This window comes from Natator depressus, chromosome 10, assembly GCF_965152275.1.
Source record: "Natator depressus isolate rNatDep1 chromosome 10, rNatDep2.hap1, whole genome shotgun sequence".
In the NCBI taxonomy this organism is placed as follows: Eukaryota; Metazoa; Chordata; order Testudines; family Cheloniidae; genus Natator; species Natator depressus.
The window spans coordinates 55,021,926-55,048,184 of record NC_134243.1 but is presented as its reverse complement, the minus strand read 5'-3'; the positions used below and the strand labels follow the sequence as shown (position 1 = coordinate 55,048,184).

General features: G+C 41.7%; 1 protein-coding gene across 11 annotated transcripts in view; it reads left to right on the top strand.

Moving 5' to 3' along the window:
- TJP1 (tight junction protein 1) overlaps positions 1-26,259 on the top strand; it is a 314,091-nt gene that overhangs the window by 216,276 nt on the left and 71,556 nt on the right. For all 11 annotated transcript variants that reach the window (XM_074966206.1, XM_074966204.1, XM_074966215.1 and 8 more), the window contains 4 exons: positions 17,847-17,971; positions 18,208-18,310; positions 22,489-22,768; positions 24,120-24,223. In XM_074966206.1, coding sequence (XP_074822307.1) covers positions 17,847-17,971; positions 18,208-18,310; positions 22,489-22,768; positions 24,120-24,223 — 612 coding nt within the window. The remainder of the gene's footprint in view (positions 1-17,846; positions 17,972-18,207; positions 18,311-22,488; positions 22,769-24,119; positions 24,224-26,259) is intronic.

Sequence of the window (26,259 nt, the reverse complement as noted above, 5' to 3'; positions counted from 1 at the left end):
CCAGCACAGAAGTTGTGGGGTTTCCAACTAGGAAAAATTGGATTGCACTGCAGCAGGAGAATATGAATGAAGAGCTCAGATGTGGTGGATGCTGCCGGAGTGTGCTATGTGGGGCATATAGGGACTAGAAGATGTGAATTTTAAAGACTGTATACATTGGCTCTGAGAGAGAGACTGTTTTGGGACTTTTGTTATGGACTGTTTTGCAATAGATTTGTGTAATAAACTGCACCCAAAGAGGAGTGGTAAGGAGCAGAAAGAGCCTGGCGTGGAATTAGTGAGGACTCTGAAGGAGGGAAACTGATGCAGCAGCCCTACAGCTGGAGGTTGTCCCAGGAAGGGGCTGCCCTATGATATAGATATATCTATGTATGCGCCTCTTGATTACTAGTTCAAATATCGCTCAAGCTGGTAGTGACTGAAAGTTGTGAACGTCTGATATTTAGTGTGTGACGGGTTGCCACCCTCCCCCTCTGGGGTGCCACCTGATGCCACTGAGCCCGCCGGTTCTGCCGGTCTGGGTTCCCTGACACTGAGATCAGCTCTGCGTGGGAAGACTCAGCTCAGGAATTGACCAACACTCAAGTGCATGCCCCCTTTGGAACGTAAATCTAAAATTGTATTGTCTTGCACTGCACAGAAATCTGTACAGTGTGCGCTCATGAAATCTGCCCCCCCCCCCAATGTGGAGGAAGATATGCACAGCTTTTTGCCTCCCTCCCACCCCCAGTTATGAATTCAACAGACTGGTTTCAGAATAATCAAAAACAAATTTATTAACTACACAAGATAGATTTTAAGTGATTATAAGGGATAGCAAACAGATCAAAGCAGATTACCTTAGTAAATAAACAAAAAACGCAAACTGAGTTTAATGCACTAGATAGGATATAAATTAGCAAATTCTAACCCTGAGTGATAAACTGGCTGGCAGATTCTTAAGGCACAAGTTGCCTTGGCTTTCCCAGGTTTTCACACACAGGCTAAAGATCCTTCTAGTCTGGGTCCACCACTTCCCACAGTTCAGTCCTTGCCCCTCAGGTGTTTCTAGGTATGTTGTTGCAGGGAGAGTGAGGTATCCTCATGATGCCATTTGTCCCACTTTTATATCTTCTTCCCACTTGCTGGAAAGCTCTTTTGCTGTGACCGCGTCAAACAGTTCCCATTGTGTAGGGCTATCTCCGAGAGGTTTCTGTTGTACACAGTTCCTGGGGTAATCCTTGCGCTTGTGTGCATTTCCTCAGTAAGACCTTAACCTTTGGCCTTTTTACTGTTGTACCTGAAAGGCTGCTTGTGGATGTTTTTCAGCCTCACAACATGTTTCAGTAACACATACATAGCCAAACTTCATAACTTCACATATGACGATAACACATACAATTCAACGAGATATTAATGTCTAGCAGATCGACTTTAAGGGTATGTCTACACTATGAAAATTAGGTTGAATTTATAGAAGTCGGTTTTGTAGAAAGCGTTTTTATACAGTTGATTTTGTGTGTCCCCACACAAATGCTCTAAGTGCATGTAGTCGGCGGAGTGTGTCCACAGTACCGAGGCAACCATCGACTTCCGGAGCGTTGCACTGTGGGTGGCTATCCCACAGTTCCCACAGTCTCCGCCGCCCATTTGAATTCTGGGTAGAAATCCCAGTGCCTGATGGGGCTAAAAGATTGTTGCGGGTGGTTCTGGGTACATATCGTCAGGACCCCGTTCCCTCCCTCCCTCCGTGAAAGCAAGGGCAGACAATCGTTTTGCGCCTTTTTTCTTGAGTTACCTGTGCAGACGCCATACCACGGCAAGCATGGAGCCCTCTCAGCTAACCATCATTGTATGTCTCCTGGGTGTTGGCAGACGTGGTACTGCATTGCTACACAGCAGCAGTTTATTGCCTTTTGGCAGCAGACAGTGCAGTAGGACTGGTAGCCGTCATAGACGTAGTCCTGGGTGCTCTTTTAACTGGGCGCCTGGGCAAACATGGGAGTGACTCAGCCAGATCATTTCCCTTGTTTCGTCTCGTGGCGATTCAGTCCTACCAGCAGTGCACTGTCTTCTAATCTGCAGTTAGCAGAAGACGATGGCCAGTAGTCATACTGCACCATCTTCTGCTGAGCACTCAGGAGATGACGATGGCTAGCAGTTGTACTGCACAGTCTGCTGCCAGCAAGATGTATAAAGATAGATGAAGTGGCTCAAAACAAGAAATAGACCAGATTTGTTTCGTATTCATTTTCTCCTCCCTCCCTCCCACTCTCTGTGAAATCAAAGGCCTGCTAAACCCAGTTTTGAGTTCTATCCTTGAGGTTTTGAGTTCTATCCTTGAGGAGGCCATTCAGTTTCTCACAAAGCCACCCACCCCCTTTGTTGATTTTAATTCTCTGTAAGCCATGTCGTCAGTCGCCCCTCCCTCCGTCAGGGCAACGGCAGACAATCGTTCCACGCCTTTTTTCTGTGCAGATGCCATACCACGGCAAGCATGGAGCCCGCTCAGATCACTTTGGCAATTAGGAGCACATTAAACACTACACGCATTATCCAGCAGTATATGCAGCACCAGAACCTGGCAAAGCGATACTGGGTGAGTAGGCAACGTCAGCGTGGTGACGTGAGTGATGAGGACATGGACACAGACTTCTCTCAAATCACGGGCCCTGCCAATGTGGGCATCATGGTGATAATGGGGCAGGTTCGTATGGTGGAACGCTAATGGGGCTCGGGAAACAAGTACAGACTGGTGGGACCGCATAGTGTTGCAGGTCTGGGATGATTCCCAGTGGCTGTGAAACTTTTGCATGCATAAGGGCACTTCCATGGAACTTTGTGACTTGCTTTCCCCTGCCCTGAAGCGCAAGAATACCAAGATGAGAGCAGCCCTCACAGTTGAGAAGCGAGAGGCAATAGCCCTGTGGAAGCTTGCAACTCCAGACAGCTACCGGTCAGTCGGGAATCAATTTGGAGTGGGCAAATCTACTGTGGGGGCTGCAAGTAGCCAACGCAATCAAAGATCTGCTGATATCAAGGGTAGTGACCCTGGGAAATGTGCAGGTCATAGTGGTTGGCTTTGCTGCAATGGGATTCCCCAACTGTGGTGGGGCCATAGACGGAACCCATATCCCTATCTTGGGACCGGAGCACCAAGCCGGCGAGTACAAAAACCGCAAGGGGTACTTTTCAATGGTGCTGCAAGCACTGGTGGATCACAAGGGACGTTTCACCAACATCAACGTGGGATGGCCGGAAAAGGTACATGGTGCTCGCATCTTCAGGAACTCTGGTCTGTTTCAAAAGCTGCAGGAAGGGCTTTCTTCCCAGACCAGAAAATAACCGTTGGGGATGTTGAAATGCCTATAGTTATCCTTGGGGACCCAGCCTACCCGTTAATGCCATGGCTCATGAAGCCGTACACAGGCAGCCTGGACAGTAGTCAGGAGCTGTTCAGCTACAGGCTGAGCAAGTGCAGAATGGTGGTAGAATGTGCATTTTGACGTTTAAAGGCACGCTGGTGCAGTTTACTGACTTGGTTAGACCTCAGCGAAACCAATATTCCCATTGTTATTACTGTTTGCTGTGTGCTCCACAATACTGTGAGAGTAAGGGGGAGACGTTTATGGCGGGGTGGGAGGCTGAGTCAAATCGCCTGGCTGCTGATTATGCACAGCCAGACACCAGGGTGGTTAGAAGAGCACAGGAGGGCGCGGTGCGCATCAGAGAAGCTTTGAAAACCTGTTTCATGACTGGCCAGGCTATGGTGTGAAAGTTCTGTTTGTTGATGAAACCCCCCCGCCCCTTGGTTCACTCTACTTCCCTGTAAGCTAACCACCCTCCCCTCCTCCCTTAGATCACCACTTGCAGAGGCAATAAAGTCATTGTTGCTTCACATTCATGCATTCTTTATTAATTCATCACACAAACAGGGGGATAACTACCAAGGTAGCCCAGGAGAGGTGGTGGAGGAGAGAAGCATCAGGAGGGGTGGTGGAAGAGGGAAGGACAAGGCCACACAGCACTTTAAAAGTTTAAAACTTTAAAACTTATTGAATGCCAGCCTTCTGTTGCTTGAGCAGTCCTCTGGGGTGGAGTGGCTGGGTGGCTGGAGGCCTCCCCACCTTGTTCTTGGGCATCTGGGTGAGGAGGCTATGGAACTTGGTGAGGAGGCTATGGAACTTGGGGAGGAGGGCAGTGAGTTACACAGGGGCTGTAGCGGTGGTCTGTGCTCCTGCTGCCTTTCCTGCAGCTCAGCCATACGCTGGAGCATATGAGTTTGATCCTCCAGCAGCCTCAGCATTGAATCCTGCCTTCTCTCATCACGCTGCCGCCACCTTTTCAGCTTCAGGCCTCTCTTCAGCCCGCCACCTCTCTTCCCGGTCATTTTGTGCTTTCCTGCACTCTGACATTGTCTGCCTCCACGCATTCATCTGTGCTCTGTCAGTGTGGGAGACAGAGCACATTTCATCACGAGTGCATTTTTTTCACCTTCTAATCTTCGCTTGCCTCTGGGAAGGAGAAGATCCTGTGATCCTTGAAACACATGCAGCTGGTGGAGAAAAAAGGGACAGTGGTATTTAAAAAGACCCATTTTATAGAACAATGGGTACACTCTTTCACGGTAAACCTTGCTGTTAACATTACATACATAGCACATGTGCTTTCGTTACAAGGTCGCATTTTGCCTCCCCCCACCATGTGGCTAGCCCCCTCCCCGTGGCTAAAAGCGAGGAACGTTTCTGTTCAGCCACAGGCAAACAGCCCAGCAGGAACGGGCACCTCTGAATGTTTAAGAAAAGCACCCTATTTCAACCAGGTGACCGTGAATGATATCACTCTCCTGAGGATAACACAGAGAGATAAAGAACGGATGTTGTTTGAACGCCCGCAAACATACACTGCAATGCTTTGTTCTACAATGATTCCCGAGTATGTGCTATTGGCCTGGAGTGGTAAAGTGTCCTACCATGGTGGACGGAATAAGGCTGCCATCCCCAGAAACCTTTTGCAAAGACTTTGGGAGTATATCCAGGAGAGCCACGAATGCCAGGGCAAATTAATCCTTTCACATGCTTGCTTTTAAACCATGTGTAGTATTTTAAAAGGAACACTCACCAGAGGTCCCTTCTCCGCCTGGCGGGTCCGGGAGGCAGCCTTGGGTGGGTTCAGGGGGTACTGGCTCCAGGTCCAGGGTGAGAAACAGTTCCTGGCTGTCGGGAAAATTGGTTTCTCCACTTGCTTGCTGTGAGCTATCTACAACCTCATCATCATCATCTTCTTCTTTGTCCCCAAAACCTGCTTCCGTGTTACCTCCATCTCCATTGAAGGAGTCAAACAACACGGCTGGGGTAGTGGTGGCTGAACCCCCTAAAATGGCATGCAGCTCATCATAGAAGCGGCATGTTTGGGGCTCTGACCCGGAGCGGCCGTTCGCCTCTCTGGTTTTCTGGTAGGCTTGCCTCAGCTCCATAAGTTTCACGCGGCAATGCTTCGGGTCCCTGTTATGGCCTCTGTTCTTCATGCCCTGGGAGATTTTCACGAATGTTTTGGCATTTCGAAAACTGGAACGGAGTTCTGATAGTACGGATTCCTCTCCCCATACAGCGATCAGATCCCGTACCTCCCGTTCGGTCCATGCTGGAGCTCTTTTGCGATTCTGGGACTCCATCATGGTCACCTCTGCTGATGAGCTCTGCATGGTCACCTGCAGCTTGCCACGCTGGCCAAACAGGAAATGAGATTCAAAAGTTTGTGGGCCTTTTCCTGTCTACCTGGCCAGTGCATCTGAGTTGAGAGTGCTGTCCAGAGTGGTCAATACCGTCTAATTGCGTCCACAGTACCCCAAATTCGACCTGGCAAGGCCGATTTCAGTGCTAATCCCCTTGTCGGGGGTGGAGTAAGGAAATCGATTTTGAGTCCTTTAAGTCAAAAAAAAAAAAAAAAAAAAAAAGAGGGCTTCATCGTGTGGACGGGTGCAGGGTTAAATCGATTTAATGCTGCTAAATTCGACCTCAACTCCTAGTGTAGACCAGGGCTTAGAATGATACCTCAAGAGACATACTTTGTACAAAACATATCCTAATTACATGACAGTGGTGAATATTGGGGTGTCAAGGTATTACAGAGTGGTCTAGCTTACATAATATGCATGACTCTTTTTGGCAGTCTTACCACAGAGTGAAAAATGGAATAGTCCACAAAGAATGAACTGCCTTTTCAGGCCTAGAGATGGATTTCTCTCAGAATGTTCAAGGTACATTAGCACAGCAATTTGATCAAGTTTGCATTGTCACTTTCATTGCTGTGGATATATAGGAGTTCATTTTCCAGTGCTCTCAGTCTATAACTCTTCATTCAGTTATTGTTTCAAAAAATAAAACTATTCCAGGTAGTTGAATGTGATAAGGTAAGGTGATCTTTACTTCTTGGGGTTTGGGTCCAAATGCTGGTGAGGTCATGAGTGAATTCATATTTTAGGTCATTCCCCATGAAATAAACCCATAGTGAGCTTCCTTCAGTTTTGTTGTCTGGGGCACTGTCAATAGCTATGCACATTAAAAAAAAAAAATACTGAGTGACATACAGGAAGGCAGTCATGCAGGGCAGAATGCTGTTTTTATGCGCCTCTGAATTTAGCTTTCACTATCAACCTCAGTGCAATGAAGTGCTGGTGCTGCCCTTCCAAAAGTGCTATTTATTTATCCAAAAGACCTAGAGCAGCTTCTGCCTTTTTGGAAATGGCTCATTAATAGAGTGAGAGCACTATACTAAACACATAAAACTTGATAATGTTCCTGCTTGATATCAAAGTGCCATTTTAGTATGTGTTCATGCTTTCTACACAATGTTAAAGTTGTTGGACACTTCGCATTTTCCAGAATGACATGTCTGTGGTTCTGTCCTGTGTGCTTACTGTTCTACCTGCTAAAATGGTTTATCTACATCCACATGTTGACTAGTTGGTGGTCTTGTTGTCCTGCTGTAAACCACAAGGCTTAACACTGATAGCAAGAACTTAGCCTGTACTAAAAACCAAACACAAGCCCCTCCAATTGTTAACGTAGGATTTTTGGTTTTGTTTAAAAATATTAAACTGGTCACTATTTGGGATGGAGATGTGAAGAAGAGGTAGCTTTTAGAAGGGTTTTTTGTTGTTGTTTGTTGTTCACTTTCAAACTTTGTCAGCAACTCGGAAGCTATCAAGTAGATGAGGTGGCTACCATATAACCTTACAATACAGGGATATAAGAAGCCAATTTTTGACTTCAGTCACAGCCATCAATCTTCAGAGCACTAAAATAAACATGTAGGGGAAAAACACCTCCCCAGGAGTTATGGGGATATGGTTGCATGACTTCTTTGCCCCCTTAGTAGTTCCATGAATCCAGACTATATAGGCCTGCTGTAGATTCCATCCATATAGTCTCTGATGTGTTGGCCTTCAAGATTCAAATTTCCCTTCACAGAAGTAAGGGCCTAAAGGAGATTGGCTGCTCATTGTATGTCTCCGAGAAATATTTAGACTGCTGGTACAGTTCCTCAGAATTGCCATGATTTTGTCCATATGCTTTCCTATAAGACCTGAAAGCTATTAATATGTGTATTATGGAGTAAAGCCAAGTAAGGCAGTAGAACAGACTGATTTCATAGTGTGATTTAGCTTTATGTATCTTCATAATTCCATGTGGACTTTGATAGTGGAGTTTGGTTTGTATACTTGGTAGTGACAAAAGATGGTTTGTTTATCTAAGTGGGCAACAGATGGGGCAGGGGAAAAATTTGCCAGTTTATTTTAAATTGATTCATATGACGTGTCCATCAAAGATACTTTTGTGGCCCCTGCTATCGTAGTATCTGAGCTTTTTACAATCTTTAATGTATTTAACTTCGATGCCCTTCTTGACTGGGAGCAAATATCTTCATTTAGGTTGAGGTTCTTTAAAAACTACTGTAATTCTACTGATATTGTGGACTTCAAAAAGGAAAGACAGTGACTGACCAGGATCTTGTTGCTGGTAGCAGCTTTGCTGTGGACAATTTTTAGATACCATGTTTGTTACAGGAAATGACAGCACAGTTGTTTCCCAGTCTGTTTTAGAAGTTACTTTGAGGGTGAGGCAATATTGTGAAGCATAAGTTTCCTAACATAAAATTTGTCTGAATCAGTTAGAGAACCATATTTAAATAAGGCTATAGCTAGCACAGTTTCAACTGCCTAAAACTTCCAAACGTACTTCTCAAACAGCAAAAAATATTTTACTGTATAACACTGGATGGCACTACACCTTCTTAGTGATTAAGGACTTAGAATTACAGTGGGACCTGGCTAATTGACACTAGTGGCTGGAAAAACTGTTGTGAATTACAGAACTGCATAAGTTAGGAAATAAACACCAGAAAAACGCCACAAAAATGTATGATAGAATATACCATATGTACATTTTTTCTTTTCTAGTTTAGTTTTAATTTTGATGATCCTAGTAAAAGTAATATGCATTGTAAAAATAAATACTTAGTAATAAGAACCACTCAAGCATCTACTATAATACGCAAGGGGAAAGCACCAGTACTTTGAGTTGTAAAGTGTGTGGCTCAGTGAAAGTTCAGAGTTCCTCAATGACTGAATTTCATTCACCAGTGCTTTAAGGCTCATATTTGTACCCTGCTGGTAATTGGCTTTATTGAGGGAGAATTGCAATGACAAAGTCAGCATTCTAAAAATAACTTTACCTCCCTTCATAAAACACATTTTTTTCATAAAGTAATACATTTTATCAGGAGGCAGCCAGGTCTTAGGAATTCCGCATTGCCAGTCTGAAAATCCACATCTCCTCTGTTACTTTGAAAGTTTCTTACCTGCTCTTTGTCTGCTTCCCTACATTCATTCATTCATGTATGTATGTATGGAATGCTTCACGGGGATGCAGAGGTTTAAGGATCTCTCTGGAGCCCCATTGACTTCACTGTGGCTCCACACAGACACATGAGTTTTACAAGGATTCAATGGTAGGGTTGGGGTCTTGGTTTGTACAGCACTTAAATTACGTAAATGGCCTCTTATTATTTAATCATGACTAAGGCCCGTGTTTAAAGTGCAGTTCATTTCTGAGAAATGACTGCAGAAATGACATTTTGGGGTTCTGCATTAGTCCCTCAGTGACTTCAATATCAAACCTGCTCAGTTTACAAATTTTTTTTTTCTGGATGCTACTCCTGCAAACTCAGCGGAAGTTATTTCTGGCACAGGCATCACCAACAGTAAATATTCTCCAATGGGATTTAGTGAATGATTTATTTGCTGACATGCAAGCTAGGGTAAAATTCCTCTTACTGTCTGAGCTATTCTGGCTCTGTGGCTTTTTCATGACTTACAATGTACTAATTTAGTTTAGTCAACAAAGTCAGCAGGGAGTGGATTTAAGTAAGAAGGTGCCATTTTATACATAATTGCTTTTCAGAGCAGTACTATGCTTTAAAAAGTCAGAAGGTTTAAGTAGTAAATACTGTATGGTAATACAGTGTATTAACTCTATACCAGGTTTCAGAGTAGCAGCCGTGTTAGTCTGTATTCGCAAAAAGAAAAGGAGTACTTGTGGCACCTTAGTGACTAACCAATTTATTTGAGCATAAGCTTTCGTGAGCTACAGCTCACTTCATTGGATGCATAAAGTGGAAAGTACAGTGAGGAGATTTTATATATACACACAGACCATGAAAAAATATACATTGTAAGGAGAGTGATCACTTAAGATGAGCTATTACCAATAGGAGAGTGGGGTTGGGGGGAGAGAAAACCTTTTGAAGTGATAATCAAGGTGGGCCACTTCCAGCACATTTCCAGGAGTTAACAAGAACGTCTGAGGAACAGTGGCGGGGGGAGGAGGGAGGAATAAACAAGGGGAAATAGTTTCACTTAGTATAATGACTCAACCACTCCCAGTCTCTATTCAAGCCTAAGTTAATTGTATCCAATTTGCAAATTAATTCCAATTCAGCAGTCTCTCGGAGTCTGTTTTTGAAGTTTTTTGTTGAAGGATAGTCACTTTGAGATCAGAAATCGAGTGACCAGAGAGATTGAAGTGTTCTCCGACTGGTTTATGAATGTTATAATTCTTGACATCTGATTTGTGTCCATTTATTCTTTTACGTAGAGACTGTCCAGTTTGACCAATGTACATAGCAGAGGGGCATTGCTGGCACATGATGGCATCTATCACATTGGTAGATGTGCAGGTGAACGAGCCTCTGATAGTGTGGCTGATGTGATTAGGCCCTATGATGATGTCCCCTGAATAGATATGTGGGCACAGTTGGCAACAGGCTTTGTTGCAAGGATAGGTTAGTGGTTCTGTTGTGTGGTGTGTGTGGTTGCTGGTGAGTATTTGCTTCAGGTTGGGGGGCTGTCTGTAGGCAAGGACTGGCCTGTCTCCCAAGATTTGTGAGAGTGATGGGTCGTCCTTCAGGTTGTAGATCCTTGACGATGCGTTGGAGAGGTTTTAGCTGGGGGCTGAAGGTGACGGCTAGTGGCCTTCTGTTATTTTCTATACTACCACTGTCTGCTGCTGAGCAGTTGTAGGCTATTAATTCAAACCCTTTTTCCACATCAGGCAGAACAGGGGATTAGACGGGGGTCTCCCACATCCCGGGTGAGTACCCTAAGAATTGGGTTGAAAGTTGTAAGATGGGCACCACAGGCTGTTTTGTGAATCTAGTCCTTTATTTCCTTTATTTTTATGTGAAGATGTGCCCATTAACTAAACAAATCAGTTCATTAATCATAAAACAAAATGCTTTGTTTGACCAGTAATTAATTTTTGTCAACTTTCTGATTTGCTGAAATTTTTCATGTTTTGTTTGACCCAATGTGACTTAGAAAAAAATAAAAAATAATTAATTTCAGAACTGTCTGCAAACTGAAAACTCTGTTATTCTCCCAACTCTGATAAGCATCCACTTTTTTTCTGCTTATTCGCTAACAAAAATCAGAAATTGCATAATAGCCTTTCGATTCTCTTGCTGCTTTCATGTGGTGAGGTAGTATAGTGTCTGCGCTTTGAACTCAAGTATAACTCAAATAATGACAATGGTTCAAGGCATTTTTAAAAAAATTGTTACATAGCCTGCAAGATACACCTGTTCTGTTTTCAGTATATTGCTGTAGATTTGTACTGAGCTTGTTTGAAAAGAGACAAAATGCTATTTTTAAGCAAATCTAATTGACAAGAACACTTGAAGTTTGGGGTGAAGCTCCACTGACGCAATCCTTATGAGACTCGTTCAGGGGTGGAGATGCCCCTCAATCTTCTGCTAATGCCTTTCCTATTGGAACTGTCAGCTCATCAGCATTACCCCTGACATTCCAAATTCTTAGGTTTATTTGGGGACCATACTCTCTCTGCTTTGAATCTCAGCTGAAGAACTCTTGACAGACCATGACCTTTAGACTCACTGAGGAGCCCACGAGTCCAGGTTGCAGTTAAATTTTGTGTAATTAAAACCCGTTCATATACTTCTCAGAGCACTTTTTTTCTCACCACAGGTAATACTTTTGTTCTCAATCCATTGTGGGGAAGGGCTTGCTCATGCTTCCTGCGTCAAGCAGTAGTATGCCTGTAGCCCAGATGCATCCATCATCAAATGCTTCTGTAGGCTGGCTGTAGTCTAGAGAAGACAAATTCTCTAAGCCAAATATAAAATTCCCAATATGGGTGGTCTTTAAAAGGCAACACACTTTTTCCCCAAGAAGAGGGGAGAGAACCTCAGTGAACTTGTTTGCAGGAAAACACAACTCAAAATGCCTCTGATTTTGCTTCCTCTTTGGGGTCAGAGCATTCTTACTCCGAATAGCTGCAACCTAGGCATGTGAGTTCTAGTATTCTGATCTAGTTTTGGCATCAAACCTGATCCAGTTACTTTGAGTTCACCAATTCTAGAATCAGGAACAGATCATCTATCCATGTAAGAGGTCTGAGCGTGCTGGTGTGCAATACAGTACCTTGCGGAACTCCAATGTTGTTAGCTCTCAAGAGGTCTCTTATTGAATTTTGTTGGAAAGCCTTTTACAAGAGAAAGCTATGCTTTGAAACACAAAAGATCTTCTGCTTTATCTTCTAAAAAAGAGTATTTCTTTCTTTCTTATACACCCTAACATAGTGAACTACTTGTTAGCTCATAAGAGGTCTGGGCTTGCCTTTTGATAGTTCATCTGATAGTGATATCAGCTAATTCTCCTCCTACAGCGAGATCATCAGGTTTTGTATATCCAGGAGCAAAGGAGGAGTTCTTATTGTTACTGCCCATCTTGTGAGTTTCTTCCATCTTGGCATTAAATTTTGTGCTCAAAGCTCATAGAGAATATTCCATTCTTTTTTACAGTTCATATGTGCAAGTCTCATTCCACTCTCTCCTCTCTCCTGGTCATGAAAACTTCACAACCATTTTATCTCATCTGTGTCTACAATGCCTAGGCTCATGTGGCTGCAGACTTCTTAAACCCTGGTAATTAGGTTACTTGTGTTGTGCGTGCATAAATGGCAGTGGACATCATTTTAAAATATCCCCAACTGTCGTCAACATACCAAGTGTTACATTATTCCTATCTCTCAGGGTTCTTGGCCAAATTATCATATCTGAGGGTTTTACATGTCAGTTACTTGTAGTAAGTTAATAAATAGAAACTTTCATATTTTCCCATGTTTGGAGTTTTATTTGAACTTTCCATCTTTGCAATACTTTAAAATTACAGGCAGTTTATTAATATTAAAGCTTTTCCCGAAAGTTTATTACTACAGACTTTACTCCCACCTAATGTTGTTGTCTTTTTTGTACACATACGCTTTTACATATGTGAGAGTAAAGGTACACCTGGGGGTTGCTGTAGTTAAATGTTCATCAATTTAAAACTATGGAATGAATTTTTCTTCAAATTTTTATGCTTTGCGATCATTGAAATTGACAAAATAAAGCAGTAAATCCTGCTCACCTTACTCAAGCAACTAGTGAATAATGTTCAAGCAGGGGTCAGCAACCTATGGCACGCGTGCCAAATTTTAATGGCATGCTGCTGTCTGCCAGACCTGGGCAGACAGTAGCGTGCCACTAAAAGTCCTGCCCGGCCCGGCAAGCTCTTTTCTGCCCATCGCTCTCTCCTTGCAGGGCAGGCAAGCTACCCCCTCCCCCCGCCTCTTCCCCCAGTGTACTGGGTTCCTGCCCCATCTTCTCTCCCTCCCTGCGGCCGATCAGCTGACGGCCCTTGCTATGGATGGGGAGAGGTAAAAGCGGAGCCGCAGCACGCTCACTGCTCCGGGGACCTTGGGGAAGGGGGTGGAATCAGGGCATATCCCCTCCAGCCCTCTGCCCTGACCGCTGAACCCCTCCACATCCCAGCCCAGTGCCCTGCCCCCTCCCCCACACACCCCATGCCCTGACTCTTGCACCCTCCACATCCCCACTCCCACCCTGAGCACCAAACGGGAGCTCCTGCACACACACCCCCACACGCATTCCCACCTGCACCCCTTGCACCAAATGGGAGCTGCCCAGGTAAGTGCTTCACACCCAAACCTCCTGCTCCACCCTGAGCCTCCTCCCTCATTCTAGCTCCTGGCCAGACCCTGCACCCCAACCCGCAGCCTGCTTCTTCACCCCCAGCCCTGTTTTCAGCACACTCCTACCTTCATCTCAGTGCAGAGAGAGAGGAAGAGACTGGCTAGAACCAGGGAGAAGGTAGGTACCCACTCTGTGGGCAGGGCCGGGACTCCAGACTGGCAGCGGGCTGAGCAGGGCTGGCAACCAGGACCCTGGCTGGCAGGAGCCGGCGGATGGAACCCCAGACCGACAGCGGGCTGAGCGGCAGCGGGCTGAGCCGCTCAGCCCACTGCCAGTCTGGGGTCCCGGCCACCGGCCCCTCTCAGCCCACTGCCGGTCTGGGGCTCTGGCTGCCTGCCCCTTGCCAGCCGGGGTCCCGGCCACAGGACCTGCTCAGCCCGCTGCAGGCCAAGGTGAACAGAACCCCAGGCCGGCAACAGGCTGAGCGGGCCAGCAGCATGAGATCAGCATTTTAATTTGATTTTAAATGAAGCTTCTTAAACATTTTGAAAACCTTGTTTACATACGACAATAGTTTAGTTTTATAATATATAGACTTATAGAGAGAGACCTTCTAAAAAATGTTAAAATGTATTATTGGTACGCGAAACCGTAAATTAAAGTGAATAAATGAAGACTCGGCACACCACTTTGCCGACCCCTGTGTTAGAGTTTGACCCAAAGTTAAACTTACAGAAAATAAATTCAGCAGATTTTAAGTTAAAGTTTATTTGGCAAAAGAATGTTTGAAAATGTGCATCCAAAGTGCATCGCTCTGTATGTATGCACCTGTAGACAGTGTAACTTCACATAGTAAGTCTGTACAAGAGAACCTCCAAATGGTCATAAATTTAGTACACGCAGCTTTCTTGTCAAACTATGCAAAGCCACTGAAAATTAAGTCCATGTCCAGTTTTTCAAATGTCTTCTGCTTTTATTTTCGCTCTGTCTTAAAGTGTAGATAGAATTTTTTTGAAATGTCAGAAAATAGTGATTCTGCTTCTTGCATCCCTACCATCTCTTAATTCAATAACTACTGATAAGTTTTTGCTTGACATCCCAAGTAAATTTCATGTGAAGACAGAGCTGGAAAATGGAAATGTTCTGCCCTCATGATGATGATCATTCAGAAAAATTTGTGTTTTGAAACTAGGCATTTTATGAGGGAATGATTTTGTAGCCCTAATTAAATGGTAAGCCTAATTAATGTTTTTACATGAGAACTAGAACTGGAATCATGTCTCATGTCTGACCTGTAGTTTCAGCAGGTAGACTTTTTTTGTTCCCTTCTTCTCATGCTAGTTACCTAAATTCATCAGTGTTCACATTTATTAAGTAATATGTATTTATATAGGAGTTGGAGGAAAAAATACTAGATTTCTGAATTAATACTATTTTTAATAAGTGCGAAACTTGAAACATTACCTATAATGTCAATGGAGAAACTTGGCGAGATGAAGACTTCTTTTCTCTTAAGTGAGGGACTATCAAGTTAGTATAAAAGGAAACCTTTTAGGGGAGGATGAGGCCAGAACAGATCTAAAAATAGATTAGTCTCCACGCTATCTTGTTTTTTCTCCCTCATCCCGCCGGATAAAACAGCTTGAGCTAAGTTCTGCTGATACACTACTGTAACTGTTGAAATCAGGAGCACTGTTGAAATCAGTGGAGTTGCACTAGTGAAAAACTTGTATGGGACCATCTAATCTCTCTGAATTTTAGTTCTTGATCCAAGATACTCTTAGTAGTTTCACTTCATGGATTCATAGACTTTTAAGGTCAGAAGTGATCGTTATGATCTAACCTGACCATAATACAGGCCATAGAATTTCATCCAGTAACTTTGCATCTAGCCCATAACTCCTGCTTGAGTTAGTGCGTATCTTTTAGAAAGACATCCATTGATTTTTAGACTTAAGTGATGGAGAATTCATCACTTCCTTTGGTAATTTGTTATAGCATCCTAGTTGTTGTTTAAATGGGCTTGCTAGAGAGAAAATCCATATTCTTCAGTGGTCTTATGTGTGAGTGGATCCTTTCCTATGCTGAAAAAGATGGGGAGAAGCACAGAAGTAAAACTTTGTGATGGAAAATGAAGAGAGATTGGAACTCAGACAATTTTATTTCCATTGCATGAAAAAATATACTGAACAAATATTTTGAAGTGTAATGAAAAATCAAATCTTGCAGCCATATGTCATACTTTCTTAAGATAGTGTTTTGTTTCCCACAAGTGTTTATGCTTCCCAGTAAGAGCTAGGCAGTCAGTTTACTAAATCTAACTGATTTACCAACTTAAAATTTACTTCCCACCATTGCCACTTCCGGGCAGACTAGAAATTGTAAGCATAATTGTCATATCTTGAAATACCTAGTAGCAATAACTTTTCAGAGACATTGACCTTGCTGCAGAGGGAGAGCACCCTAGAGGGAAAAGCAAATGACTCTTGTTAAGATGCAGATGACTTGCCAGTGCTAACAAGGTTTTGATGTATTTAATGGTACAAGTAGTCCTGCTGTTGTTACTAAGAATTGAGCTTGGAAACTTACTACCTTACTCCGCTCTTGAGCTAAGCAGGGTCAGGTGGGGTGAATACTGCAATATGAGAACTCTAAGAAACACCTAAGTGCTGCAGGAAGCAGGGTTATACTGAACCATTACCTCAGCATGTTAAGTGGTATTTTGCTTGCTGGAGGTGCAGCCTTTGAGATAAGGGAAGAAACTGAGGTGTGTTAGTTGTAACCACTTTGTGGCCCTCTTGAATACTAAGTGCAGATGTGGGCACCCCATCTCTAAAAAGATACATTGGAATTGGAAAAGGTTCAAAAAGGGCAACAAAAATGATTAGGGGTTGTTTGGAACGGGTGCCATATGAGGAGAGACTAATAAGACTGGGACTTTTCAGCTTGGAAAAGAGACAGCTAAGGGGGGATATGATAGAGGTCTGTAAAATCATGACTGGTGTGGAGACAGTAAATAAGAAAGTGTTATTCACGTCTCAAAACACAAGAACTAGGGGTCACCAAATGAAATTAATGGCAGCAGATTTAAAACAAAAGGAAGTATTTTTTCACACATCGCACAGTCAACCTGTGGAACTCTTTGCCAGAGGATGTTGTGAAGGCCAAGACTATAACAGGGTTCAGAAAAGAGCTAGATCGATTCATCAATGGGTATTAGACAGGATGGTGTCCCTAGCCTCTGTCTGCCAGAAGCTGGGAATGGGAGACAGAGGGTGGATCACTTGATGATTACCTATTCCTGTTCATTCCCTCTGGGGCACCTGGCATTGGCCACTGTCGGAAGACAGGATATTGGGCTAGAAGGACCTTTGGTTTGACCCAGTATGGCCATTCTTATGCTCACAAGAGTATGGGGGTGAACTCTAAGGTTCTGCCCAAATTTCAACTTCAGGAAATTTAGGTAGACAATTCAAATTTTCCCCTGCACTTTCAGTTGTACGTTTTTGTTTCCCTTCTGTCCTTATGTTGTATAGCAGGGGTGGCCAGCCTGAGAAGGAGCCAGAATTTGGCAATGTACATTGCCAAAGAGCCACAGTAATATGTCAGCAGCCTCTCCATCAGCTCCCCATCTCCTGTCCCCAGTGCCCCCGGCCCACTGATCAGCGCCTCCCTCTCCCTCCCCATGCCTCTCTCCGCCCGCCACAGTCAGCTGTTTCACAGCACGCAAGAGGCTCTTGGTGAGAGGGGAAGGGGGAGGAGCAAGGGCACGGCAGGCTCTGGGGAAGGGGCAGGAGCCTTGGGGGAAGGAGTGGAGTGGGGTCAGGACCTGGGGCAGAGCCAGGGGTTGAGCAGTGAGCACCACTGGCACATTGGAAAGTTAGCGCCTGTAGCTCCAGCCCCGGAGTCGGCACCTATGCAAAGAGCCGCATATTAACTTCTGAAGAGCCGCAGGTTGGCCACCCCTGTTGTATAGTCTCCAGCTTGTTTTATCAGCTGCTGTCTTCCTCTCAAGAGGCATGATCATTTTAGGGGTTGGTGTTATGTTCCCCATTGGCATACTCTTTTACTTTACTTACAGGACTGCTATGAGACTTAATCTTTGTAAAATACTTTCATTACCTTAGATGAAAAATGCTATAGAAGAGGAAAGTATTTTTACTCCTTAATTACGTATTATTATTTTTGCTGGGATGTGTATTAAAAATGCTGGTATTCTGAATTTTTGGTGAAATAGCATGAACTGCAGTATGGTCTGTGTAAATGTAGGTGATCATGTGATGTCTGAGGATGGTTCTTATATTCTGTTTTAGGCTCCAGGATTTGGGTTTGGCATTGCAATATCTGGAGGAAGAGATAATCCCCATTTTCAGAGTGGTGAAACATCAATAGTTATTTCTGATGTCCTGAAAGGAGGTCCAGCAGAAGGACTGCTACAGTAAGTGTTACATTTTTTGCTTCTATGGCAAATTACAACTTCATTGAGATTTGGGATATCAATGCTTGACTCAAATTAATTTCCTAATTACCTTGTGAAAGATTTCAACATATAATAGCTGCACAGTGATCCTCTGATACTGCAAGTGGCTTCTTCAGTAATTCATTTGTTTAAGGCTCTCTTTCAGCTCATTGAAATTTTTTTCTTTATTACACATTGCATTACTTTTTGTTTAGGGAAAATGACCGTGTGGCAATGGTTAATGGAGTCTCAATGGATAACGTGGAACATGCATTTGCTGTTCAACAGTTGAGGAAAAGTGGAAAAAATGCCAAAATAGTAAGTGAATGTGTTTAAGCCTTACATTTAGTAAAAGTGCCTATACTATCAGTAGTTGGTGGAATTGTGTACATTATTTTGCTAAAAAGATACTATCAAGTAGGACACCCAAAATTACTCTTGAAAACTGAAACCACAGTGTTTGATAAGCAAGACACGCAGTCAGAAGATAAGACTTTGGGTAACAGAAGCTCCTCTCCTCACTGTAAAGGAGACTTTTCCCAGGCTGCTGAGACAGTTCATTTCTCCACTTATTTCTTCTGCAAACATTATCAGGTTTTTCAAGTGCTAGTCAGTGCCCAAGGTCTTCACTCTTTAGTCAAGCCCCAACAAACACATCTTTGTGTTCACTAAACACAATTTGCCAAAATAAGGCGTAATGATCTTAATTCCTATAATTTCAGATTTATTCAGAGGATATAGATGGCTTTTGAACTTGCAGAACAACAAAACTGGTTATTACTGAAAGGTAGTAATGTGGTTTTCTGTAAACTTTGCTGATTTATATTTCTAAAAAATGAAATAGAAAATAAACACATTGGCAATTGTTTAATTTTGGAAAGTGGTTTTGTTTTTAGGGCTTAAAAACTTTGCTTTTTTTTTTCCTGGCCATTCCATGGTGCTCTTTTCACATGCTCATACAGATTTGCAATAATTGCAGTGCTATACATTTATAAATCTGGCAGTCCACTGGGTTTGCAGATATCAAAAATAACTTGCATGCCTAGCTGTACAACTTCTCATATTAGAAAGCTGACATTTCGGAGAAATGCTCTAAAGCAAATCAGTGGAGGTTCTGGTGTTTTTGCTACGGAAATGGTATGATCTGTAGTGGCAGTACAGTATTTTTTGGACTTATGCACAAAAGCCAACAACAATTAATGAAAAAAAATTATAGTTCCCAAATATTTACAGGGTATTATTACTGAAGTAGAATATCCAAACATAATTAGTTCCCTCTAATAATATAGATAAAAGTCAACTTTTGAATTTTCAATAATAATGCTTTCTTCCCTCTGTGGTTTGCATAAGCACAACCCTGGAAGACTGGCAGGTTTCAAACCTAAACAGAATTACTATCAATAAGATATTCAGTATACAGTAGACTATATGTTAATGAGTAGAGTTTTGAGTAGTTCTAATAACTGGTTTGTGGCTTTATTTAAAGGGGAAATAATCAGAGTTGCAGCTCTGTGGAAATAGAATGTGGCATTGCACTGCAATAGCTGTTACTCTTATTTTGTTAGCAATTACCACTTTGCTTGGACTGCAATAGGAAAACTGATATGTGCTGATTTGGCAAAATGGATAATGTAACTGACAATAAAGCGGAGTGCGCCATCAGTCTGGATTCATAGGTTTTACTCTCTCTCTATCTGTGGGATAGAGTTCCAGAAAAATGCAGAAATTTAGACCCAACATAAGTCCATCTATCGTACTTTCTTTTGCCTTCTGTTTAGCTTTATTTCTATTCAGTGCAGATGTTTTACTGTCTTAAAATGGATGTGGATTGGGGCCTAGCTGCACAACAACCACATTAGTTACACTGTGACCAAGACAAAGGTTTCACAAGGGACAGCTGCGCTTTTAAAGGGCAAAGCCTATACTGTGCATTAGAAGGGATTGAAGTTACCTTGGACCCCTTATGCACTTCCAACTCTATCCTCTCACAAACTAGATTTTCCTGGACTATGATTACATGAGTTCCTTCTCTTCTTGTATGAAAGAGCATATAAAGCTTGTAGTGCATTCCTGTAGAGTAGAACTGGTTTGTTTAGCGCTAAAATGATCAAGGGCTCCATATTAGAAAAGTGTGTCTTTATCTGAGTCTATTACAGTTCGTTGTTCACAATCTTCCATTCTGGGATTCTGCAACTTGCCTTGGAGCTGGATAGCTTCTTGAGAGGCTTGTTAGACCACTCCTTCCTGGACCAATCTCCCTGTGGCATTATTTTGCTCTGGCATATGTCCACTTTTGCTCTTCAGCAGGATTTTTATCAGATTTACCTTCAGTCAGATTCCCTAGATGTCTTTCCACAAACCATCTTTCTTGAGGCTACTGTTGGACTCTTGCCTTGTGTAAGCAGAACTTTTTCTGATAGCCTAGGCTAAGTCTATATTTGGTAGTAGAAGGGTGGGAGGTTCTGACAGCATTCTGCCTGAGTGTTGCCCTTCTTGAAAACCTTGTATAGATTCATTTTGTCAGGCTGACTACACATCCCACTTGTAGCCTTGATGTCGTATGTGAGACCCATCACTTTGGACCCTTAACTCCTACATAACTTTTCCCAAGAGAAACAAACTGTTTTGAAGGGGGTTATTTTTGTTCAGAATTCGAGCTGATGGCTTTTCAGTCACTATTTTTTTGTGGGGCCTGGAATGGTCTTTCATGACACTATCCTCGTAATGCAGAGGGTAATGCTATTCCCAGTTTTTTGGTTTTGGTTCAAAAGCATTTTAAACAATATTTGTAAATTAGAACAACAAAATTGTTAAGGAGAAGAACGTGCTTAAGTTAGCTTTTCATAATATGAGTACACTTGAAGTTTGTCTTTGAGTATTGGATTAAAAATAAACTTAGGATAAGTTTATATATAGATTGAAACTTAAATGGAGGGAATTCAAATGACTGAAAATTAAAAACAAGGTAGCTTTCTAACTTTTGAGGAGAGAACCTACATGTCTTTGACCACTATCCTCCAACAAGATGATCAGTACACTTTTAGCTTTGGTCTTTTTGTCAGCCTCAAATGCAGATGAAGTCGTGCTGCCAATAGATGATGGAATACACTTACTCTATTTTCCATATGTTTTGGCCAAGTAAGATGCTGTCAGCTCACTTCTTCTGAATGCATGAATTTACTACTTCCATAACTATGGACCTTGGTCATAGCAGCCATTTGAATAAAGTAGCTGCTACTTCCCTTTATTTACCACTGCAAAATCTTGTGGTATCTAAATTAGCCTCCTCATTTATGCTTGGTACTTATTGGTAAGTATAAGACAACTTTATATTTCTACTATATTACAATGCTTATGGTCACAATTAGTTTTACATTTCATAACTATTGTAATTTAAATTTTTCAGAGACGGGTAACAAGGAATGACGCTTCTATATGTAATTGGGCATTTTACCTAATGCTTGAAGAAATGTCAGTAACATTACAAAGCAGAAGGCAGTAAAATACTGGGACTGCAGTTTGACTTCTCTCGGGTGTATCATTGGTCTTATAAACCAAATTCATTCATACCTGAATGAACAATTCAGGTTAAAGTGGCTGTTAAATGTAATGATGATAGTGACAGGGAGGCTCACAGGATGAAAAATCTGACAGTTACTGCTTCTGGGTTTGTTTCTCATCCCTGTTGACATCATGCTTTTTAAGGCATTTATGCTATCTCATTTAAACATGTATGAAATCCTTTTGTCATATATCTAACTAATCTCTTAAATGAACATATCCTTGAACATCTGATTTTTTTATTTTATTTTTTATTTTTATTTTTTAAATTTGGAAAGAGAAAAAGCAGAAAGCAATTAAGTGGGGAAGAAATGGTTTTTTAAATTGCAACGCATTATGACACTGGGAAACACAATCTTTGAATGAAGTAGGAAGCTAACCAGTTGGGTTCTGAAATGTTTGTATTCTATCCTCCAATCCTGGAACAGTGAAATGCTGTTTGCCTGACTTTGCTGTATTATGTGGCATCCACAATAGCTCATTTCAGGTTAGCCTTGCTGCTGTTTTTTTTCAATATTGGCACTTTGGTGGAGTTTTTAATGGATTGATTAGTACTGCAAAGATCACTGATAACATGTAGCCTGTTATACTATAGCTTGTTCATAGTAGCTGTCTTCCATAACTGGTATTTTCATGGCCACAGATTTTTAAGAAACCCTGCATCTACATTATCCATTTACTTACGTAAAGTTGTCTGTATTCTCTGAAATCCCCCCCCTCCCCCTTGTTTTTCTCCTTCAGTCATCCAAATATTTGATTGTAAGGCCTTTGGGGTATGGATGTTGCCTTCCATATCTGTTTTGAGGTTCCTAGTGAACCTTCTGTTAGATACAGCAGTATAAATCTGTGGTGGCCCATTGCCTAATTTTAAGACTTTTTAAAAAATGTACTTTGCATTTAACCAGAAATTAAGTAGTTAATGCTACTGGTTACAGACCATTCGAAGAATGAAGAAAATTCAGATTCCAGTAGCCCGGCCGGAACCTGAGCCAGTATCTGAAAATGAGGAGGATAGTTATGAAGAGGAAATGCATGATTCAAGAAGTGCACGCAGTGGGCCAGGTGTCAGCAGAAGGCATGAGAAAAGCTGGGTGAGAGACCGAAGTGGAAGCAGAGAGAGAAGTTTATCGCCAAGATCAGATAGGAGATCTGTTGCTTCCAGTCAACCTGCAAAACCTACCAAAGTAACACTGGTGAAATCCAGGAAAAATGAAGGTATGCCCAATGACTTTTTGCTATCTCCTTCATACTTTTGTTTGTAATTTTATACCAAAATGTTAAAGGTTGAGTTTTATATTGAATTATTGCTGAATGTTATGTTGCTACGGGCTCATTAGACTAGACTAAACTAGACTACAGAACTACCTACAAGTGCTCTCAAAAGTCTCTAAGTAATTGTCTTAAAATTACTGTGCTTCTAGTGCTAGGTTTTTCTCCATATTTTCTTGTACCAAATGTATGTGATTGATTGAAGGGAACACACAAATTTCAATTGAACTGGAATTGTAAAGAAATAGTATAACTGCATAGCCAATTTCTGCTAGCCGCTAAAATTTTACAAACACACATTGACTAGTATATACACACTCAATATATATAGAATAAACTTTGTTAACATAGAATTAAGGTTGAGTATATCAAGTTTTTTTTGAAAGATGGCCAACTTACTTTAAAAGAACACAACAAAACAAAAGAAACAAACAAAAATACCCACCACATACAGAGTTGTGGTTAATGTGTCATTTTCCATTTATCATGTGGCTATTTTAAAAAAAAAAAAGTAATGAGACAACTGCTATATAATATCAGTACGATCTGAAAGTTTTGTTGATCATTCCGAAGATAAACCTCTGTGTGATAGATGGTGAAGTTGTCTCATAATATCTGGCTCTAATTAGGGAGATGCTATGAGGTCAGCAAGATTGCTTTAAAGAGGAAAATTTTGGCAAGAAAGGGAAGGAAGGAAGTGAGGGGATAAGGCCTTTTTAAAAACAAACAAACAAAAAATCCCACCCCCTTCCAGTAGTTGGACAGCCTTATTAGGTTTTTGTATGTGTTGTGTAAACATTTGTCAGATTTGGGAGTCAAGAAGTGGATGCAGCATCTTTGTTGCTGGAAAACAGCTTGTTTGTTCTGATTATAGGGGCCAGTCAGAGGAAGAATTTAGATAATCACAGAACAATTGAGGAATATAGCACTCATGCAAATTGCTACGCTGGCAGCCATTGGCTGCCAGCCCATATGAAAACAGGGATTGGCATACCTTAGTTACTAAGAAATAGCTATATGCCAATTATGCAAGTAAGATTCCCACAGTCGTTCAGAGAACAGGGAATCTCATAATAGGCAATTGTACAGTATCTCTGCCCTCTGGCTAAACAATACCATTTCACTATAATCCTCAATACACTACTGTATTAAAAACACTTGAGTTTTTACTGGGTTCTCTTTAGGCTTGGAATGTAAATCTGGAAAGCAGTGTTGTAAATCCATAAATGTTGCTTCTTTAAATTGAGATTTCATATTTGATTTTCTTTCTTTTTTTTTTTTTTTAAATTCTAAATAGAGTATGGTCTGCGCTTGGCCAGCCACATATTTGTGAAAGAAATATCCCAAGATAGTTTGGCAGCAAGAGATGGCAACATTCAGGAAGGTGATGTTGTATTGAAGGTACAGTAAATGGCTATCTTTGCTTAGCAAAGGAACCGGTATGTTGATTGTACTAGAAGGGACTACCTCACAAGTGCATGTTACTGTCAATAGAAGAAGTGTCAGGCTTTGTATTTTTTGCATTGAGGGAGAAAGGTTAAGAGTCTGATTCTGCAACCTTTACTCACATGAGTAGTCCTGTTGTATTAATTTTGATGGATTATATGAGCCCAAAGAGTCAAAGGTGCTAACAATACCCTGTCAATGTCCAACATTAAACAGTGTTAAGCAAGGCTTCTGGTTTAATATACAGAAATCTCAGCCTGCTAAGTGTCATGGCAAACAAGCCATTAAAATTTTTAAAAACTTGTATTAAAGATACAGAAGAGAAGGAAACACATGTTAAAGCATTTGAAATATAAAATATTAAGTAAGGCTTTTATTTTAACAACATCCTTTTTCCCTTTCCCTTTAGCTGGAAAGAGTTTTCAGAAGGTAAACCCCTTGTTTGGCAGTAAAAAATGGTAATAATTGTCCTTTTTTGAGGGGAAAAAAGAGGAAAAAGTTAGATGAGATGGGCTGGAGCTTTTGTTGATATTTTTAAAGTCCAGTCCCATTTTCTATAAGGCAAAACAAGACAAAAGCACACAAAAGGGAAAAGAAAAGAACACCAAAGATGGAAAATTCAGTTTCTGTGGCTGCCTTTCACTTTTAACGTCCCTGCTGGAGAAACACTAGCATGGCACACAATCTTTAGTCATTCTGAGATCTGGCAAACTTGTACCAGCATCAGGCTGTTTAGGGCATTGCATTTACTTGCCTCTTTGGTCACGGGCTCACAGCAGTGTTGCACAATATACAGTCTTTGTCGGCTAAGCCAGGCTCTTGTTAGACAGAAGGCAAGGGGAGTAGATAGTAAGAGAAGAAATGAGATGGGGAAGGAAAAAGACGTGAGTGGAACTAGGAGGGTGAGAGTCTCACATCCCAGGTGATGGTTGCGATTTAGCTGGAGCCAGTGGACGTGGGGATGCCATCTGGGTCACTCTACTGTCCTCATCCTGCGAGAAGTCCCTAGACTGGTCCAAGACAGATCTAATGGTGTTATGGTAAATCCCCTGTGGTCCCAGGAGACGGGAGTGGCAGCCATGATGGTAAAGCTCATTCCTTTCCTGTTCTCCTATGTTCATCATGATTGTTAGCAGCCAGCTTCTTAATTCCTCCAAAGTATTTTCTTTTAAGAACCTCCAAAAGGGGAGAGATGGGGGAATAGACCATCCCGTCATTATTTTGTCCACTAGTTTAGGCCTAATTTTTGAGACACCAATTTTGGTCCATAGATTTCCAGTCCCACACTTTTCTTGTTTACCAGGCATGATCTAAATACAGGCCTTGAATTATATTGGTAGGCCTTTTTGTTTGTATTTATTCAGTCTCTCTCCCTTTTATACTCCCCCTCCCCCCCCCATTACTGTATGTTGTTCATAAGTATTTTGACATTTTATGAACTTTCACTTACTTTTCACAGTTGATCTTGTAATTAGGATGAATTTGTAGGCCCAATCATTAAAACGGTCGCTTTGTCATTATGTAGTCGGACAAATAATTGGGGCTATTTGTCTGAGCAAGGGTTTCAAGATTAGGCCTTAATTTAGTAGTTCTAGTGCAGAATTATATTATTGTGCATCACAACCAGATGTCTTGGGCTGAATTATTTTTAATTAACTTCATAAACTATATTGTTTGGGGGTTAACAGTTTTCAGTGCATGTTATTGCTACAAAATCTTAATTCTATTGGTGCAATTAGTAAACAAGGGCAAGTCCTCCCACTGCTATGTGGAATTTAGTAAGGCTTATAAAATAAGTTACTTTAGATTTCTTAATCATTACAGGTTAAAGTAATGAGACTTTAAATATTTAAATAATTTAAAAGATGAGCATTAGTTTTGTGTTCTGTGGCTCAGATGTGTTTGCATTTATATTTTCATAATATGTAAATACATTAAGTACATATTGTATTAATTTTTCTTGACTAAATAGCTTTGGGTATTTCTAAATC